This window comes from Engraulis encrasicolus, chromosome 11 (assembly GCF_034702125.1).
Source record: "Engraulis encrasicolus isolate BLACKSEA-1 chromosome 11, IST_EnEncr_1.0, whole genome shotgun sequence".
Lineage (NCBI taxonomy): Eukaryota > Metazoa > Chordata > Actinopteri > Clupeiformes > Engraulidae > Engraulis > Engraulis encrasicolus.
The window spans coordinates 27,248,188-27,269,112 of NC_085867.1; the positions used below are offsets into that span (position 1 = coordinate 27,248,188).

The window sequence follows — 20,925 nt, forward strand, 5'->3', positions numbered from 1 at the left end:
GTAAGGGTATTGTATAGGTACTCTAGGTGCAATGTACGTGTACTGTCTATGTCTAATTGTCTATGTCCACACCGAAAGTCTATGTCTATGTCTGCATGGGAAAGTAAGAAACGTAATTTCAATTCTTTGTATGGCCAGCGCATGTAAAACCGACTTGACTTGACTGTGTGGGCGTGTTTAACCGTGAGACTGACCAGTCGGAGGAGGCCCAGGCGTCCACGGCCAGGAGTCCGGTGCGGATGTTGGCGATGGTGTCCGGCTGGACGTCGGGGCTCTCCAGGAAGCCCAGCACCTGCTTGATGATGCTGGCGTCCCGCAGGATGAGGCCGATGATCACACACCACTCCAGGCAGCCCGCCTCCATGAAGACGTGCAACAGGTACCTGAGGAGGAGAAGATCATTGGTAACGTTAGCTTAGCACACTATACTGACCATTAAAACGTGCAACAGGTACCTGAGGAGGAGAAGATCATTGGCAACGTTAGCTTAGCACGCTATACTGACCATTAAAACGTGCAACAGGTACCTGAGGAGGAGAAGATCATTGGTAATGTTAGCTTAGCACGCTATACTGACCATTAGAACGTGCAACAAGTAGCTGAGGAAAACAGCGCTAGCATAGTTCGCACACCATACCGGTCATGGATTACCCATCAAGCACAGAACAACAGGTATGGTATGCAGGAGGGACAAAAACATCAATATCAAGCCACACTGGCCATTAGAGGAGGGTTATTTACACTTCCCGCAAATGGGGACAATATTGCTTGCAACATTAGCACTGTTAGACATGTCAGAAGAGTTTAGTTGTAAGAAACAGGACTTCTTGGAGCTTGAAGATGCTTTGTCCAAGAAATATCAAGAAATATCTCCAGCTCTGGTGAGCTGTTTTAGTAACTGAAATAGAGAGGTGACTCATAAGACAGTGAATACTGATGGAGGTGAAGTTTAATACTTCACTTTAAAGGTGCCGGTATGCTTGCTGCGAGCTGTAAATTACGCGCGTCACCGCGAGCAACCGACAGCACATGCTTGCTTCAAAAGCAGTTGACCAAGACGCAAAATGCACGCATGTGGCTGCCGTGCCCAACGCGCGCGAAATTGACATTAAATACGCACGTTAATGCGTTCATGAACGAATCGTGCACGCGCTCGCGTATCTTGCAGCAAGCATACCGGAACCTTAATACTACAGTACTTAAAAGGTACACTGTGTAAGATTTTTAGTTGTTTATTTCCAGAATTTATGCTACCCATTCACGAAGGTTACCTTTTTCATGAATACTTACCACCATTCATTATGACTGGGAAAAGTATTCATTATGACTGGAAAAATTGCACTTTTCATATATGAAAAGGGGGATCTTCTCCATGGTCCGCCATTTTGAATTTCCAGAAATAGCCATTTTTAGCTGCAAAAATGACTGTACTTGGGCCATACTAGAAAATATTAGTTTATTACTTAGTAAACGTTCATGAAAAGATCAAATTTGGCAATAGGCAACCCAGTTTCAATGAGCAGCATAGTTGCAGTACCTTTTTTGACCATTTCCTGCACAGTGTACCTTTAAAGACAGTATTTCTTCTTGGTATTTAATGCTGTGCTTCAGGTAAAAAAAGAGACAGTTCATAAGGAGTGTCCTAAGGGATGAATGTGATGCAAGGTCCTCAACTGCCACCATTTAGGAGACTAGCGGGGGTTCCGAATGAATGAAGTTCAATGGAATGTCACTCCCATTTAGGGGACTGGACTTGATCCCACTTTGTGGCACTGGTGACATGTGATGTGCTTTATCTTAGTTACCTTACAGAAAATCTTTGGAATAACCTCACAACTCACCTGAGCTGCACCTGGGATTTATGAGGTCCCTTATTGGCCAGCTCCATGGAGATGTGCTCCAGCTCTGATTGGCTGAGACACAGGGTGGTGAAGTTCTCATCAACCATGGTCCAATCACCATCCACCATGGAGCTGGTCTCTGTCAGGTCCGTGGCCGAGCCAATACTGCATTCATCTACTGCAGCAGAAGATAACGGAGAAAAATGATAATATCATGAAAAATAATAACAAGAAGATGGACACATAATAACATTCATGAAATTGAATGGAACCCAAAGCCAAAGCATTGATTATAATGCCTTTGTGGCCATCTTGACAGTCCACCATCTTATAATGCAATCACTTTTGTGTTTCGTTCAAGTGTTTTTATCTTGCAAAAATGGCAGTTAAAACTATTCTTTCATTTGAAAACGGGCTTTTGAATGAGAGAAAACCCTTCAAAAAAAGTCACTCTTTTAGCGGTTAGCAACAATGCTTTCGAGAAATGGGCTCATTGACCAGAGGCTAGAGGAAAGGACGGTAGGACAAAGACTGGTTTGCACCCTATGACAGGCAGAGGGGAAGCAGCCCTGCACAGGTTCACTCTGACCTTTGTTGATGAGTGGTGAGAGGAAGGCCTCCTGTGGTACGGGGGCCCCGTGCGAGGAGGAGGAGTCTGTCTCCTTGGGCCCCGTCCCCGAGCTCAGCCCGTCCAACCAGCTGTGGCGAGCGGACACCGACGGCAGAGGCAGACCGCCCTCCCCCTCCCCCTCCCCCTCCATGGGGCTGTTCAGCAGGCTGTCAGCCGACTGGGACTTCAGCAGCTGCGTGCTTAATACTGAAGGCAACACAGACAAACACAGACAACAACATAGGCTACAGATTTACAAATCTACAGAGTTAGCACATATGAACATTCGCACAACTATAGGGGAAAGTGTGCTTAATAGAAACAATCAATGCAAACAGTAGTAGTAGATATAAGTAGATTTTAAAAGATGAAGTTTTGCACAATTATAACGAAAGGTGTGCTCAAAACAAACATTATAAATGAAAATATAGACAACAGCACTACAGATTTAGCATATAGATTTTAAAAGAGGAACTTTTGCAAAACTATAAAAAAAAGTGTCACCACAATCACGATAATACATCGATAACATCTTTGACTGGTTCCTCTCCCATTCAACGTCCATGGATAAAGTTGCCGCACCTGTGCCCTTCACAGTGCAACAGGCTACGAATCTACCCATGACAGCAAGCAGTCCTGCGTTACCTGAGCGGCAGCGTCCGTTCTTGAGGGGGGAGTTGAGGGCGCAGGCCGGGATGACGGGGAAGGGCCACAGGAAGTCGCTGTGCAGCCTCTTCAGCGCGCTCACAAAGTCGTCCACGCGCGCCACACGCGTACGCTCCCGACACAGCCAACCAATCAGCTCGAAGCCCAGCTGAGCCGAGAAGCAGCCGAGCTCGCGGAGACGCACCTGGCAAAATAAGGCAAGCAAAGACGATTGATGAGGTAAAAATAGGTGGAAGTTACAATCAATCAATCAATCAGACCAATCAATCTCTCTATCCAAGATTTATTGATATGGCAAAATTCATACAGCCAGCCAGATCAATGCGATAGAATCATGAGGAATATAAAAAAATATATATATATATATAGATTTATTGATATGGCAAAATTCATACAGCCAGCCAGATCAATGCGATAGAATCATGATGAGGAATATAAAAATATATATATATATATATATATATATATATATATATATATATATATATATATATATAATTTTCTTTAAAGGGACACTGTGCAGGAAATGGTCAAAAAAGGTACTGCAACTATGCTGCTTATTGAAATTGGGCTGCCTATTACCAAATTTGATCTTTACGTGAAAGTTTAATAAGTGTTAAACAAATATTTTCTAGTATGGTCCAAGTACCATCATTTTTGCAGCTAAAAATGGCTATTTTTGGAAATTCAAAATGGCGGACCATGGAGAAGATCCCCCTTTTCATGTATGAAAAGTGCAATTTTTCCAGTCGTAATGAATACTTAGAATTTGATGCTGGTGGTAAGTATTCATGAAAAAGGTATCATTAGTGAATGGGCAGCAGGAATTCTGGAAATAAACAACTAAAAATCTCACACAGTGTCCCTTTAAAAAGACAGGATAAGGTACCTGCTCCAGGAGGTGCCGGGCGTGCCTCCACAGCATCATGTCGATGTACATGTTCTCAGCACAGTCTGCATCCTTACTCCACCGGTCAGCACTGCGGGACAGGAGAAAGGGAAATGGACAAGGGTCAGTACAGCACACGTATCCGTGTGTGTGTGTGTGTCTGCGTGTGTGTGTCTGTGTGTGTGTGTGTCTGCGTGTGTGTGTCTGTGTGTGTGTGTCTGTGTGTGCCTTTACCCTTTAGTGGAGGGTCCTGAGGGCATGCTGAAAGTCTTCTGCAGGTTGAACTTCCCAGCGGCGATGCTGTCTGCTGACTGTGACAGGCTGATGCTGCGATGCCGGAAGAACTCGAATCCTCCCGCCGCACTCGGCTGAGGTGGCTCCTGAAGAAAAAAAACAGTGAAAGCCAAGTCAGTTTGGCAACCGCAAATACATCTGCGTACTAGCAATTTGCGACTAAATCACGTTTGACAAACAATAAATGCTATGCTACGTCACTGTAGAGGAGAGTGTACATTATTAGAGCACCAGTGATGATCAAGCCTGGATCAGTAGACTAGATTGGAGAAATTTGTGGTGAAGATTCGTTTCGGCCCATCATCAGGTGATATTATTAAGTGTGGGTTTTTGAACATTCTATAAAAAGAATGCGCTCTATAACAATAAAAGATTCTAAAATTCCAAATTGTATTGAATGACGGCCAGAATTCTACAGAGCTTTCACTGCCGGAACATTCCCGTTACACCGGTGTGACAGTACACTCTAGGTCTAAGAGTGTATGTCTTAAATACAGTTAATAGGCTAAAGTGGTCAATGTATTGAATAAATTCATGTTTTCAGCATGTTGGGTAAAACTACAGACAAAGAGCACTAGGGTCCAGATCAAGGGGCATGGAATTCTTTAATCTGATATAATGGCAATTTATTTAATAGAGAAACACAATCGGCATAAATCACTGCAAAAGCAGTCACCTGTGTAGTGGGAGTGGAGGGTGGAGTCTCAGACTCTCCTGAGCCAATGGCCTTCAGGAATCGGATCATGTGACGGCACAGGTCCCACTTGCCCTGCTCCAGCGCAGTGTTGAAGAGCAAGGTGGCGTGCTGCCGGCTCACTGCTGGCGCTTCCATATTCTAGTGGCAACACAGAACAGTTTTATTAGCAGTTTTATTACAAACATTCAAAATCACTGCTAGAAAATGCCATTATTAGGAACCATTATTAGCAGTTTTATTACAAACATTCAAAATCACTGCTAGAAAATGCAACTATTGTGAATTATTAATAACAATCCTTAACAATCAAATCATTTTCAGTAACCCACCTATAGTATGATGAGGTTAATGAGGCAGCCGTGTCCAGGTGAGATAATCTACCTGTGATATGATGAGGTAACTACTAGTGTATATAAGGCTACTCGGGATACTCTCCTCTAGAAACCGACTTGTACGAGGCTAGTAAACTACTGCACCCGAAGTATGGTGAGGTGCGATGCTGCCTTATGACTCAAGGCGCCTTATGACTCAACGCATTTCGGCTATCAAGCCTTCATCAGTGCATGGTACCACGCACTGATGAAGGCTTGATAGCCGAAACGCGCTTGCTTTTTGGACATGGTGGTAATATGAATAAATAATGAGACGCAGTTTGTGAGTGCGGATTTTTCTTCCTTAAGTTGATACATTTCATCATGCACCGAAAGACTTTCGTTTTTCCAAGAAGTTGAGCGCGTCCTTTGCCAAAACTTGAAGCCTTATGACTCACCCATTCTGCCCTTCAAAGGCAAAGTGAAGTAATTACGCCGACATTGAAACAGAGAAAATGCCTTCAAAGCCTTGGCATTAGGTGGGATATTGCAGTAACAGCAAATTCGCCATTGCAATATCTCTAAAACAGGACACATTCGGACCATAAAGCTTTGTCATAAGATAAAGGAGGTGTAATGAAGACATTTTCAGTCTAAACTCAATTTTGACGAAATATGAAGCTACTGCATTTTGCCCTTTGTCAGGCAGTATAGCGAGATGAGGTATGAGGCCACGGTGTTCAGATCCTGAGCCATGAGGCACTCCTCGAACAGGTGTCTATGGAAACTAGGGTGGCCAGAAGTCCGTCTTTAGGTCACCCTAATTGTAACCTACCTGCAGTATGATGAGGTATGAAGCGACCGCGTCCATGTGAGGAAACCTACGTCTAGTATGATGAGGTATGAAGCGTCCGTGTCCATGTGCTAACCTACCTGTAGTATGATGAGGTATGAAGCGACCATGTCCATGTGCTAACCTACCTGTAGTATGATGAGTTATGAAGCGACCATGTCCATGTGCTAACCTACCTGTAGTATGATGAGCTATGAAGCTGTAGTGTCCATGTGCTAACCTACCTGTAGTATGATGAGCTATGAAGCTGTAGTGTCCATGTGCTAACCTACCTGTAGTATGATGAGGTACGAAGCGGCCGTGTCCAGGTCCTGCGCCATGAGGCACTCCTCGAACAGGTCTTTGGGGTTGCCCACGGCGGCAAAGAGGTAGTTCCAGAGCGCGTACTCCGTTTTGCGGGCGCAGTGCACGATGGTCTGGAGGAAGTGGGGGAACTCGGTGATGAACTTGGCCACGGTGGGCAGCAGCGGGTCGGGGATGGGCTCCCGCGAGGTGGCCTCCTCCTCCAGCACCACGTGGACCATCAGCTCCAGCACATGGGGGAAGTAGGGCAGAGCCGCGCACGACTGGGCCAGCATCAGGGCCTGCTCACCCAGGTTCCTATTCAGAAGAACAGTAATATAGTAATAATAATAATTATTAGTGTGTTAATAATAGTGTTACAAATATTTAGGATAATGATTTCATCATACATCGTACATTTTTCATCATATAAATGCATGTGTATACACGACTGGGCCAGCATCAGGGCCTGCTCACCCAGGTTCCTATTCAGAAGAACAGTAATAATAATAATAATAATAATACATGAGGGCTTAAAAAATAATGTAATAATTACATCATATCATATTATTGTCATTATCATCATATTAATGCATGTCTATAATCATTATACACATTATAAAATATAATATGAAATAATTACAATATTGAATGATTGTTGTGATTATTCTATAATGTATTGTAACAAATATGCACAGTGTATAAAAGCATAGGTTATAATAAACTATACTATAATACTTAAAAAGGAAATAGTTTACCGCACACTTGATTGACTTGCTCTTTTATTCAGAGCGCATACTATAATACTGTACATTATATTAGGGATGCACCAATACCACTTTTTTGAAAACCGATACAAGTACGAGTACATTAATGTGTGTACTTGCCGATACCGAGTACCGATACCGGTACCTTTTACCACCAAAATACAATGAAAATAAATGCATGGCCTTGTTTTTTTCCGCCTGTGATATTTTTATTGTCCATTTCCATGTAGATTTAAATGTTAGTAAATGTATGAGGTGGCACTTTTTTCCATGCTGATTTCAAGTCCACAGAACATAACAATATTTTGCATTGTTTTGAGTAATAGTAGTACTCGTAGCTGGTATCGGCAAGTGCTTGACGAGTACGAGTACGAGTATAATGAGCAGTACCGGGAGCCGATACCGATACCAGTATCGGTATCGGTGCATCCCTACATTATAATGTAGTTATTAGCGCTTTTGAAGGTACCCAGGGACACCGAACAAGTCAGAGTAAAAGCAATTCACGCACAAAACAAGTCAGCATACGCGCATGCAGGGCTCTAAAGTAACACCAGCCAAACGACCAAATGCTGGTGAAATTTCAGTTTGACTGGTAGAAAAGACAGACTTACCATCCACTTTGACCCATTAATAAGTGTGTATAGATTAGCATCTACTAGCCATTTTGGCTGGTGATGAAAAAAGTTCATTTAGAGCCCTGTGTGTACATGCATAAAGTAACGGCCAAAATGCCAGCCCCTCACCTGACCAGCAGCTGTCGCAGGATGTGGTGCAGGTAGATGTGTGAGGTGCGCTCCACAGTGCAGAAGGGGAACAGCGCCTCTAGTGGTTCTCTGACGAGCTGCGGCCCCCCTCCTCCTCCTCCTCCACCCCCTCCCCCGCTGACGCTGTCGTACAGCACGGTCTCGTTGGTGGCGCCCAGCACCAGCGCGTCCTCGAACAGCACGGCCAGCGGGTAGATGTTGATGTGGAAGGGCAGCATGATGCGGCGCGACAGGAAGGACTGCGGCTTGCGGTGGTCGCGGGGGAACAGCGGCAGCCACACCTGCAAAGCAGCGCAGGAGCAAAGACTTTCAGTATGGTAAGAAGGATAAATCATACCAGCAATGATTGATAAGGTAGAGATGATTCATGAGTGCACGCAGAGATTCTTTAAGTATATAGAGATATGCCAATGTAATAGGTTGGGCACCTAACATCTGCCTAATCGGTCTGCCTAAAGGGGCATGTCATAATACTCCTAGCATTGAATAGAACAGTCCTTATAGGTCTGCCTAGGTCTGCCTAAAGGGGGATTTCCCTCCCTCCTCCATGCAATAATAGAACCTGGAAACAATGGGCCAATGGAACCTCTCTCTACCTCTACTCTCTCTGATGCACGTTTCCGTGATCCATGTAACACAGGGTGTATGCTCCTTTGGGACAGTGGTTCTTACCCTGTGGTGAGGGATTGCAGAGTGTCCTTCATGTGGGCCTCTCCACACCACAACCACAGTAATAACAATAATAATAATAATAATAATAATAATAATAATAATAATAAATAACAATAATAACCTTCATGCCAGCCTCTCCGCACCACAGCCACAGAGCCTCCAGCAGATGGCGCTTCTTCCTGCTGCTGCTGCGACACGTCGTCCAGACAATCTCCACACACTGGGCCAGCACCACCGGGGAGCCAAAGGGCAGCTGGGATACAAATATGTAAATAAGAATTATTATATACAGTACAGGACACTATAAATACAGACATAATCTCAACACATTGTGCCAACTCCACCGGGGAAGCAAAGGGCAACTATCATGAAAAGATATAAATAATGACGTCAAGTTTTGCGTCACAAGACAGGGGGCCTGAAAGGACAAAGGGCAAAGAAAGACTTCTAACCCAGGGATGCTGACGGATTTGGCAGGGTACAGGACAAAGTCATCTTCTCACCCCATACATGCAATATATTGAGGACCCAAATCTACCCCCCTGTGGGTGTGTGGGTGTGGGTGTGGGTGTGGGTGTGGGTGTGGGTGTGTGCATGCGTGCGTGTCTCACCAGTTTCTTCTGGTTGAGCGCAGGGTCTTTCTCCCGCACCTGGGGCCCCGAGCGATCTCTCTGCAGCATGATCAGCTGGCCAGCGATGTTCAGCATGATGCTCTCCGCTAGACACACCTGATACAGAGAGAGAGAGAGAGAGAGAGAGAGAGACAGAGAGACAGAGAGAGACAGAGAGAGACAGAGAGAGAGAGATGATTAGATTAGTCTATGGGCTGCACATGTTGTGCATTTACTATTGCTTTAAATAATGCATCCCTGGATTTAAATGGATAAACTTTAAAAGAAAACATTTAGTCAAAACAACACCAAAAATCATACACAGGGTACATCACAGCAAATTTTCCTCACACTGTAGGTCAGGCTGGAAGCAGAGACGGTAGAAAGGCAGGCAATACATATTCATGGTGTACATACCTGCTGAGGAGTTTTGAGGGTGATGCCCGTCTCGGTGCGTACTGAGGTGAGCGTGACTGATACCACCAGGCCGGGGTGGGGGATGTAGCGAGACATGGAGACCTCCTGCAACAGCTCCACACATGGCAAGGGGGTGGAACTGTAGGGAGATAGAACGTTTGGGAACAAGGTTTATAGCCGAGGAAAAGTATATTTACACATTTTTAAAAAATGGGTTTAAAGGCTGACTAATTAGTTCTCTGGAAGTTTCTTCCGGAAAAAAGTTTATGTTTATCATCCGGAAGCGCCAGAAGTGGATTCAAACTTCATCATGTCTACTGAAGTAGGTCAAGTCCGATTTTCTGAACGCGTGTTTATTTTAGTTCAAGTTCCTGTCGGGTAGTCCAGACAGATTTTGAAAGTGTGCTTTTATATCCCGCAGGTCACACAAGCAGTCAGCAGTTTAGTTATGTTTTATATCTGTTTATTTTCTTCTTTGACAGGGACCATTGCCAAGTACAGTACAGGACGGCTCCAGTGCCAGAATTAACTACAGGCAAAACAACATGGATAAAAACATCAATAATCATATTTGACAATGTGAACAAACTGTTTTGCCATGAAGCAGAAGGTATGCAGAAGCTGTTGAGACAAGACCCTGTTTTCAGACAAAGGCATTTCCTCAGTTTGTAGGAAAAAGCCAAAAACCTACGACCCATGAAACTGAGGTCATCTTGACATCTGGAAAAGCCATTGAGGAAACCTGAAGACACGCACAGCTCTGCAGACGGATGATGTCGGAGCTTTTGTTTCAGGCCTCGTTCCTTTTTTCTTTAGCTTGACTTGACAGAGGCGGAGTGTGAAATGTGTGCGTTTGCTTGCCTGGTGATGCTGTGTGTGTGTGTGTGCGCGCACGCCCGTTTGTGTGTGTGTGTGTGTGTGTGTGTGTGTGTGTGTGTGTGTGTGTGTGTGTGTGTGTGTGTGTGTGTGTGTGTGTGTGTGTGTGTGTGTGTGTGTGTGTGTCTGACCTGTCCTGGTTGGCGTGTGTGTGCGTGCGTGCGTCTGACCTGTCCTTGGTGTGTGTGTGTGTGTGTGTGTGTGTGTGTGTGTGTGTGTGCGCGCGTGTGTGTGTGCGCGTGTGTGCGTGCGTGCGTGCGTGCGTGCGTGCGTGCGTGCGTGCGTCTGACCTGTCTTGTTTGGTGTGTGCGTGCGTCCATGCATGTGTGTGTGCATAACGTGTGTGCGTGTGCGCGCGCGTGTGTGTGTGTGCGTCCATGCATGTGTGCGTGTGTGTGTGTGTGTGTGTGTGTGTGTGTGTGTGTGTGTGTGTGTGTGTGTGTGTGTGTGTGTGTGTGTGTGTGTGTGTGTGTGTGTGTGTGTGTGTGTGTGCGTGTGTGCGTGCGTGTGTGCGTGCGTGTGTGTGTGTGTCTGACCTGTCCTGGTTGCTGGTGATGCTGTAGAGGCATATGGAGCAGTCTGCCCTGAAGAGGACCACCATGTTGCGGAACACGTTGAGCAGCAGAGTGTCCGAGTGCAGCCGTGTGGTGCTGCAGAAGGCATTGTCCAGGTTGGAGGACCGCGGATACAGGCGCAACTGTAGCGGAACAGGAACATCACCATTACATTACACAGTACTATATTACATTACACAACACTACATTACATTATACTACACTAGAAGTCGGGTGGTGCTGCAAAAGGCATTGTCCAGGTTGGAGGACCGCGGATACAGGCGCAACTGTAGGGCACCAGGAACATCACCATTACATTATACTACACTACATTACATTACAATGCATTACACTACTACACAATATTACATTACACTACATTAGGAGTCAGGTGGTACTCAAGAACGCATTGCTGCCACACAAAGGCAAAGTGCAGTAACTACATAGTTGGACAAAATTGAGTTTATATTGAAAAAGGCATTGATGACACCTCCTTCATCTTGTGACATTGCCTTATTGTCCAAATGTGTCCCGATTTAGAGATATTGCTATATCAAATCGGCAGTAACTACAATATCCAACCTAATACCAAAAACTTCGAAGGCACCAGTTTCAATGCTAGCATAGTTAACTCCACTTTCCCATTGTAGGGCAGTCTGACCATCTGCCCCCAAGATGACTCCTCCAGTATCAAGCATAGTGTTTGGATTATTCTATAACAAGTGACACAGCACAGACCAATTGGTACCAGTTCGGTACTTCTCGCCTGTACATTGGCAGTTAAAGCCGGCGGGAACGTTTCATGAGAGAGTGGCAAGTAAGCGAGCAAGCGTGAAGTTAGTAAATAGCAGCGGTGTGTGTGTGTGTACATAGTGTAAGGGCTGTCAGTGACTCACCTCTTCCTGCTGATCGGTGAAGTTGTAACAGGCGATCACCACGTAGTCGTTCCACCAGGCCAGCCCTCCTGTCACCGTCAGGTTCTGCTCCTGAGACACACACGCAAGGACACAAGGATGTTGAATGCCAGCATACAAACTACTTCTGTAAGGTGAAGAAACGGACAGATCTTAAACCTTGATAACACGGTTTCCACGGTTAAACATGGCCGTGGTAGCATCAGTCTCAGGCACGGGAAACCTTGCTTAGGTGAATGGCGCCATGAAGAGAAAAGACTATGATAGAATAATGCATGCAAAACTATGCTCATAGATTAAGCTAAGATCTTCTTTCATTAAGATAACCCAAAACTGGGGGTCACTGTGGCCCAGTGCGCTAAGCCCCCCACATTTGGGCTTGCATGCCCATGGGGACCCTGGTTCGTGTCCGACTGGTGTCATTTCCAAGCCCTACCCCATGTCTCTCTCCTGCTCATTTCCTATCTCCTCTCACACTGTCCGGTAGTGGTGCGCGGGCCGTTGATATTTACAGCCCGCCCCAACCCAACCCATCACGCAGCCAACCCAACCCAACCCGGCCCGAAATATTACACAATGATTTTTAACCCGACCCGACCCGCCCCGCTTATTTTTTGTTTTTGTTTAATAGGCCTAAATAAATGTGTATTTGATATAGCCTATGGGCATATTAAATAAACATAAATTAAATGTATGCGGCGGCGGCGCCGAGGGGATGCGTAATGTCCTAGACTGCCAGCTGCGTGTGGCAGCCATTCACCCTTTATTTCCCTCTTGGATCAATAAAGTTAGTCTAGCATCTTGACCGCAGCACATCCACCTGACGATTGTGGTTTTAATTCCATTTTTCGTTGCCACATCAGACACCTAAGCTCTGTGCGTGCCATATGAATTTACTATGATGTGGGGTGCCGGTCGGGTTGTCTGTGTGCTCATGGCTGTGAGACGTGGTGGGGTCGCCACCTGTTAGGAAGCGCATGGACAGCGCTGTTTTTCCCTCCCCTTGTTGGAGCTTGTGGGTTGTCAATGGAAGGAGAGAAATAAGCGTGCGCGCGTGCTGGACTTTGCTATTCCCATGGAAAGATGACTACTTTCACAGAATTGCTGTATAGCCAATTGTTATTAAATAAACACTTGGAGATAAAATGCATTTTAGAAGGCTACATGCGACAACGATAGCGAAAGCGAATAGGCCTACCTCCAGCCGAGGTTACAACGTTCAGGCTCTCCTGCTTTTAACACTCGGGGATACAAATAGACGTATGCTATTCAAGTAAAACTAAGGAATATACCACAACACATTTATTTAGGCCAATTGATCTATTACCCCCAACACCAGGTATCAATCAAGACCTATGGACACCCTTGCAACCTATACCTTGCATAACATTTAAAACTTCATGATAGGCTGTATTAAAGATTGCATTTGAACTGATGTGATGTAGCCGACATGAGTGTGTCAAGGGAAGGCTGAGTTTTAAAACGTTAAATGAAGACAAGAATGGCATTATCTTACCATTTGACACATGGGACTGCTACTCTGCTTTCAGCTGGCTGAGGTGGTATTCCAGGAATCAATAAGATAGCCCTGATGTCCTTATAAATGTTTCGATTCAAGTCATCGAACAACAAGCACTGCAGTGATGTTCGGGGCGCATAGCTTGTTTATAGCCTGCGCAATAGAGGTGTGTCGTTCATGAACGAGCCAGTTCTTTTGAACGGCTCCCTGAAGTGAACGATGGGAACCGGATCACAGCTGGGGGAGCCACTCGACCGTTATTTCGTTCATTTTTCATTCATTTTAAGCATGTGACCTCGACCAGACTAATTAAATTTGGGGAAAAAAACAATTGTTTGCCTCAAAGAGAGGAAAAGACAGTCTTTAGAAGCTGGAGAATAATCAGTTGTTGTTTGGACAACATTACCTTGAGGAGGAGTCAAAATATTACATTCTTAACACTGAATAAATAATTTAAAAAAGAGCCAAAAGAGCCAGTTTTTTGAACGGCTCTTTGAAAGGAACGAGCCACTAAGATCCGGATCCCGAAAAAGAGCCATAAATCCCATCTCTACTGTGCAAGCGTCGCGTGCTTTAGTTTCTTCATTTTTTTCCAATAGCCCTGAAGTATTCCTCATCTCGCGCCTTGACCAATTATTCGACATAGTCGGTTGTCTCTTTGCAAGACTGTCCTGAACATACATGAACATAAATTATTTTCCTTTCGAACCATTCATTAGCATCTGAAGTAGGCAACCGCTAAGTAGAACTCCTTTGATGAATGCAAGACCAACAGTTATCTGCTAATAGCCTAGAACTAACTAAGATTTGAGGATGAAGTAGCCACTCGCCTATTTTCGATATGCTGGATGACAAGACCATGTAGGCTATAGACGTGTCTTTTTTGTATTGATTCTAAAACTCAACCGATGGTGGTCAATGCAAAGAATGTTACCGATAGGCTACTCTTTGTAGACTGAGAGGCGCGAGTTTAACATGCATTTGAAGCGCGTTGAGTTGTGGTGCATATCAGCCCTGGATATCAGGCCATAGCCTATGGAAACATCCTGGGTTGGGGCAAACTTAAAAGCAGGGCATATTCGTAACGTTTACCTCGCCAGATATGCATAACGTTAAGCCCGCGATGGGGAAAATGCGCGTTACTCGCAAGGCTGGAACACTTCACCTTGGGAAAGTGACCGCCTCGCTATAGGAGCGGAACACAACAGCCTTCGGGGGCTGAACGCAAGCGCTTTCATAAAGGACAGAGAAAGCAAAACGGATTAAATAGCCATAGTCTTTGGAGAATGCCATGATATAAAATAATAGATTAAGTCCTGTGGATCGGTTGTTGTCAGTGTGCTTTTTTATTTCAACTGCTTAAATAGNCTAATGTTCAANAATCAATGTCCATCACCATTAAGCTAAAATATTTAGACGGCTTGCTTCTCTTTGAGTGAGAGCGGGGGGCGAGAGAGCGAGAGCTTCACGTGAGTCCACGCTATAGTGATGCGCGGGAACTAGAAGCAGAAGGAGAGCGAGAGCTCCACATTGGCTGCTTGCTTGCATTTTGTTTCTGTGCGCAGGGGGAGAGAGAGCAAGCACATGTGCATACACCGTCAATTTGCATTCTACTGTCTCGGATGTGCGCTGATGTCAACAGTGTAGGCCTAATTAGTGTAATTATGACGACTGTCTGTGATCTGATCCGACCCGACCGCAACCCGTGGATTCTTAAGAACATAACGGCCCGCCCCACCCGCCCTGCGGGCTAACCCGAGGGCCCCGCTGGGTTCGGGCCGGCCCGTGCATCACACTGTCCGGTCATAAGTAAGGCCCCCCCCAAAAAAAAACATACTTAAAAAAAAAGAAAAAACACTACCATAGAATTTCAATACGGTAGGCCAAGAGAAGTCATGGCACGCAATCACCAATGCAACGTAGTGGGATCAACTCCTACTCCTCAGTCTCCTAACTGGACTTGACTTTCCCATTGAACTCCATTCATTCTCCTAGTCCCATATGCCTCTTTTCCACTGCAGGTTTTCTGGTAGGCCTACAGCAACCAACCAACTGGCAAGCTTTGGGCACAAGTCTGACGCTCTAACCGCTTACCCATGACTGCCCATTATGCCGACCTGATGTCTCTTACCTGTGTGATGTTGCCAAAGAGCTTCCACTTCCGGGTGTACAGGGAGTAGTGTGCAAACCCACGTCTCCCTGCGATAGCCATACACTGACCAGCAGAGTCGATGGCTGCAAACTGGATTGGGAGCAAATTGAAGTAGATACAGTAAGCATGCATCATGTTATTTATATTCATGTCATATTATATTCATATATATCAACACATCGTCAGTATATTTTTGGAGAAAACTGTGACATGCTTACCCGTATAGGCCAGTTGCTCTCAAGATATGTGCTATGAATCTGCAAAGAAAAAAAAAAAACAGTCGAACATCATGGCATGTGACAATTCCGTCTGCCTGGACAAAACACACACACACACACACACACACACCACAAACACACACACACACACACTCGTTGGTTACCTGCACCACATGCCAGTGCTTGTGGCCCAGTAAAGTGCAGAGTCCCTGGGAGAGGTCGGGGGCGGAGGTGGGGAGGGTGACGGGCTTGTGGTGCGGGCTCTTGTCCACGCCAGAGGGGGTGTCCGGAGAGGCGCTCTGGGCCTGGGTGGTGTCTCCCCACGTCAGGTACAGCCTATCCTCCCCATGTAGAAGCACCTGCTCCTGGTTACTCTGCAGGAAGGGGGCAAGAAGAGAGAGACAGAGAAAGAGAGAGAGAGGAAGAGAGAGAGAGGCAGAGAGTGAGGCAGAGAGAGGGAGAGAGTGGGATTACACATGGATAACTTGACTTACGCCATCTGGCTGCGTTTTGCCAAACTACATGCGAGGATGTTCAGGTTTCCTCACGCAATCATCTGAGGCTCGTGAGAGTCTGACGGACGTATGAGCCAATCAGGATGGCGAAGAGGGATTTTCCATAGGTTGGCGTTACGTCATCCGCAGCTGCGTCATAGGTTGAGTTAAATGTGAATGGCTGAAATGGCACGTCGTCAGTTAAGATGACGGACAGATTGTTTATCCAATCACAACCAAGGAGCCTCTTTCGAAAACGTGTTGGTTGTGGGGGATACCCAGATGTTTGCGTGAAGACTAAGGCGAAACATACCAGCAGGTGAGAGGCAGGTTAGGACACCTATAAGTAGGGCTGCACGACTATGGAAAAAATCATAATCACGATTATTTGGGTCAAAATTAAAATCACGATTATTAATCACGATTATTGATTTTTTTGTTGAATTGTCTTTTAAATTATATCAAAATGAAATATAACCAAGAATAAACTATATACGGGATGAACAAAATAAAACTGAATTGTAATAATTATGTAAGAGGCAATAGCATGAAACTTAGGTGGACAGATTTCTGGCCAGAAACACCAGCCTGTCAGTATGTTCTGGTTTCAAGGACACTCGAAGGCAGGTCACAATTGATACCATTAAATCCTGATTGAAATCACGATTTCGATATCACAATTAAATCACGATTTTCGATTATTTTCGATTAATTGTGCAGCCCTACCTATAAGTATCGTCTCATTGTAACCCCTGCTGAATCCCATTATACAGTGTAAAAGCGATGGAAATTGTATTTTACCAAACTTCAAATTATAATTTAAACAAAATAAAATTGAGCCCTAGTAGCAGTGTGAACTGATAGCTTGGTCAAGCCTAAGCAACAGTGGCAGCACAAAGTCAGCCAACTCTGATAGAGTACTTTAAGTTATACAATAAAGTAAGATCTCGACCACTATGTGTTACCGTGCAGGGGTTGGTAGTCAGGGCGCTCTTGACGAATTGAAACTGCAGGATGCCAGCCTGCTTGAGGTCAACAGGCCTGTCCTCCTCCATCTTTTCCTCCACACCTTCCTCTGTCTCCGTCTCCGTCTCCGTCTCCGTCTCGGTGTCGGGGCGCTCCTCTCTCCTTTCAGTCACCCAGAGGTGGTAGCCCTCTGCGCCCCAGCACTGCAGGCCACAGGAAAGCAGAGCGTTAGCAAAAGGCACACATGCTGCTTTAAAATGTGGGTCGTGAATCTATGCGCTACCTATGAAAGTTAAACATTTTAATAGAATTATGGAAATAAATAGACTTTCATTTAAAACAAACAACAAAATAAAACGTTTTCCAGAAAGAAAAAAAAAGTAAATGTGTAAATGCTGTTGTAAAAGCCACCAATACAGCTCATGCTTGTGCTGTTTGCAGCTTGCCAGTGTCCTTGTAGTATGCCGATTGTACATTTGTAAATGCTGCCATAAAAGTTCTCGAACACAGCTTACCATAGAGCTGATCTTCAGGGGATCCTTCTTGGTGCCATCGGATCGATATCTGAAAGAACACGCACCACAAGAAGTATGCATTAGAGCAGACCTGCCAACCCATTTCAAGTTTGTTGTCAGCAGAATAGCATGGCAAAGTTGGAAAGTGTTGGGAGTAGTAGACTTTCTGTCGTAGTAATGTCCTTTGTTTACTTCCTTTAGTGAAGCATAGAAGTGTGCTGACATACAGTGACGCATCAGGCACATTTGAGCACTGACAGAAATTCTGACAACTTTCAATCCTAGAAATTGGGTTGCACACAACTGAATGCTTAATTCACTGTCTGAATGAAGGCTCTGCAAGGCAAGTCCTCTTTGCCTAGGGCCCAAAAATATCTCGAAACTGCCCTGTCTGTGTATATGCAACATAAGAGGGACAAACTTACGCAAAGTCTTCCCCCAGCGTGCATATGAGCTGGGCACCAAACACGCTCCACAGTGACAGGCCGCCACACTCCCAGGTTACCATGGCAACACTGTAGTCAGGCGACCAGCGAATCATCTTAACAGGGCCAGTCTTGTTCCATACATCTGAAGACACACACACACACACACACACATACACACACGCACGCACAAACACACATCCACACATGCACAAACACACACACACAGACGCACGGACAAACACAAACACATGAACACTCAGTCACTCTGGGGTTCAGGGACTACGGGAAACACACCAGCTTATTAAGCCATTAAGGTCCTGTGAGTACCGATGCATGTGCTTACAATACATGCATCCAAGAGGAGTGGGTGTGAAATCATTGTTTTGTCACATATAAACTCAATGCTAAACTTTAAGCACCTTACCTGGGTAGTGTTTTGGAGTCAACTCCAGTTTGTGCGAGAGCTGCATTGACCCTGTAGTGGTCTCCACCATGTAGACCAACACCGAACCACTGACATGACATGAGAAAACACACGCATCAATCTACTGTAAAATAGCATAGTATGAATGTAATAGTCATGTCACACACACACACACACACACAAACACACACACACACAAACACACACACACACACACACACACACACACACACACACACACACACACACACACACACACACACACACACACACACACACACACACACACACACACACACACACACACGTACTAAAGTAATCTGTTTTTTTAAACATTATGGTATAAATGTCATTATCTAGCTCATGTCCCTCGGAGGGCGGACCCACCTGGTGCATCCGAATGCCATCAGCCTGTATTTGTTGTTGACCGCCACGCACGTGCCATCTGTCACATCAGCGGCCCACACCCCCTGCAGCTGCTGACAACACAGAGGAGAAGATGGACTATTAGTCTCTATGCTATAGGACAGAGGAGAAGATGGACTATTAGTCTATGCTATAGGACAGAGGAGAAGATGGACTATTAGTCTACACCAGAGATTCTTTAAGTATAGAGATATGCCAACATAATAGGTTTCTATGGGCACCTAACGTGACCAGGTTCCGGTCTGCCTAAAGGGGCGTGTCATAATACTCCTAGAATGAATAGAACAGTCCTTAGGTCTGCCTAAAGGGGGATTTCCCTCCCTCCTCCTTGCGGAAACGATGGGCCAACGGAACCTCTCTCTTATCTATTCTCTCTGACCACACTCACCGGCCACGTAATTAGGAACACCTCTCTAGTACTGGGTTGGACCCCCTTTTCCCTTCAGAACTGCCTGAAACAATGCTCGGGTAGGCTGTGGCATTCCAACAAAGATAAATTGTTACTAATTGGCCCAAATTGTGCTAAGAAAATATCCTTATGCCATTATGTCTCCATCCTGAAACGTTGATGTAAGGCAGGGTTGACCCATGTTTTCATGTTGTTGATGGCAAATTATGACCACTCCACCTGAGTGTTGCAGTAGATATCAAGACTCATCAGACCAGGCAACATTTCTCCAACCTTTTAGTGTCGTTTATGGTGAGCCTGTCCAAATTGTTGCCTCATTTTCCTGTTCTTAGCTGACAGGTGTGGTTTTCTGCCTCTGTAGCCTATTTGCCTCAAGATTTGATGTTCTGTGTAATCAGGGATTCTCTTGTGCATACCATGATTGCAATGGGTGGTTATTTGACTTAATGTTGCCTTTGTATCAGCTCAAACCAGTCTGTCCATTCTCCTTTGACATCAACAAGGCATTTTTGCCCACAGAATCGCTGCTCACTGCATTTTTTATCTTTTTCGTACCATTATTTGTAACACTAGAGATGGTTGTGTGTGAATATCCCAGTAGATCAGTATTTTCTGAAATACCCAAATCACGCCCTTTCGGCTTAATTTAAATAATCTTTCTTCCCCATTATGATGCTCTGTTTAAATTGCATCAGATCATCTTGACCATGTCTACATACACAAATGCATTGAGTTGCCACCATGTGATTGGCTGATCAGAAATATACCTCAATGAGCAGTTGTACCAGGTGTTCCTAATATAATGGCCGTGAGGACAGAGGAGAAGATGGACTATTAGTCTACACTATATGACAGAGGAGAAGATGGACTATTAATCTACAACAGAGAGGTGACTCGAGTCCTGAGACTTGGACTGGTGTCTGACTCGAATCAGAGGTGTGAAGAGAAGACTTGAGACTTGAAATTTCAAGATCAGAAACGACTTGCGACTCGAGTCGACTTGCACGCCATTAACTCGAGACTCGACTTGGACTTGGCAGTTTTAGCTTGCAATGACTTGCCGTGACTTGCTGTGTTTGGTCTAAATATTTTTTTCGATAACAAGTCTGACCCTTGTTTCTTGAATGCAACAGCCCGCCCACATTCTTTGTTTGAATCACGTCATTCTCCTAAGCCAGTGCTATGCAACTGTAGACTCTACACTACAGCACAGATGACAGGAGAAATTCAAAGTCCTGGGCCCAGCCAAAGCTGCCAGTGGCCCTGAGTCTACACTATAGTACAGATAGCAGGACAGGCCATTAGTCTATCCGACAGCACACAGGACAGACTATTACAGCACATCCATCAGCA

General features: G+C 45.1%; 1 protein-coding gene across 4 annotated transcripts in view; it reads right to left on the bottom strand.

Moving 5' to 3' along the window:
* Positions 1-20,925, bottom strand: part of ric1 (RIC1 homolog, RAB6A GEF complex partner 1) — a 39,902-nt gene that overhangs the window by 7,015 nt on the left and 11,962 nt on the right. For 2 of the 4 annotated variants that reach the window (XM_063210314.1, XM_063210313.1), the window contains exons 7-28: positions 19,125-19,216; positions 18,738-18,826; positions 18,311-18,455; positions 17,886-17,934; positions 17,370-17,573; positions 16,075-16,284; positions 15,911-15,949; positions 15,672-15,782; positions 12,004-12,093; positions 11,090-11,250; positions 9,678-9,816; positions 9,261-9,377; positions 8,771-8,902; positions 7,957-8,258; positions 6,434-6,761; positions 4,977-5,135; positions 4,241-4,386; positions 4,007-4,097; positions 3,097-3,301; positions 2,431-2,658; positions 1,842-2,019; positions 195-383 (exon numbers count right to left, since the gene is read on the bottom strand). In XM_063210314.1, the coding sequence (XP_063066384.1) occupies positions 195-383; positions 1,842-2,019; positions 2,431-2,658; positions 3,097-3,301; positions 4,007-4,097; positions 4,241-4,386; positions 4,977-5,135; positions 6,434-6,761; positions 7,957-8,258; positions 8,771-8,902; positions 9,261-9,377; positions 9,678-9,816; positions 11,090-11,250; positions 12,004-12,093; positions 15,672-15,782; positions 15,911-15,949; positions 16,075-16,284; positions 17,370-17,573; positions 17,886-17,934; positions 18,311-18,455; positions 18,738-18,826; positions 19,125-19,216 (3,404 nt within the window). The remainder of the gene's footprint in view (positions 1-194; positions 384-1,841; positions 2,020-2,430; positions 2,659-3,096; positions 3,302-4,006; positions 4,098-4,240; positions 4,387-4,976; positions 5,136-6,433; positions 6,762-7,956; positions 8,259-8,770; positions 8,903-9,260; positions 9,378-9,677; positions 9,817-11,089; positions 11,251-12,003; positions 12,094-15,671; positions 15,783-15,910; positions 15,950-16,074; positions 16,285-17,369; positions 17,574-17,885; positions 17,935-18,310; positions 18,456-18,737; positions 18,827-19,124; positions 19,217-20,925) is intronic. The other 2 variants (XM_063210315.1, XM_063210316.1) reach the window with 2 other exon arrangements.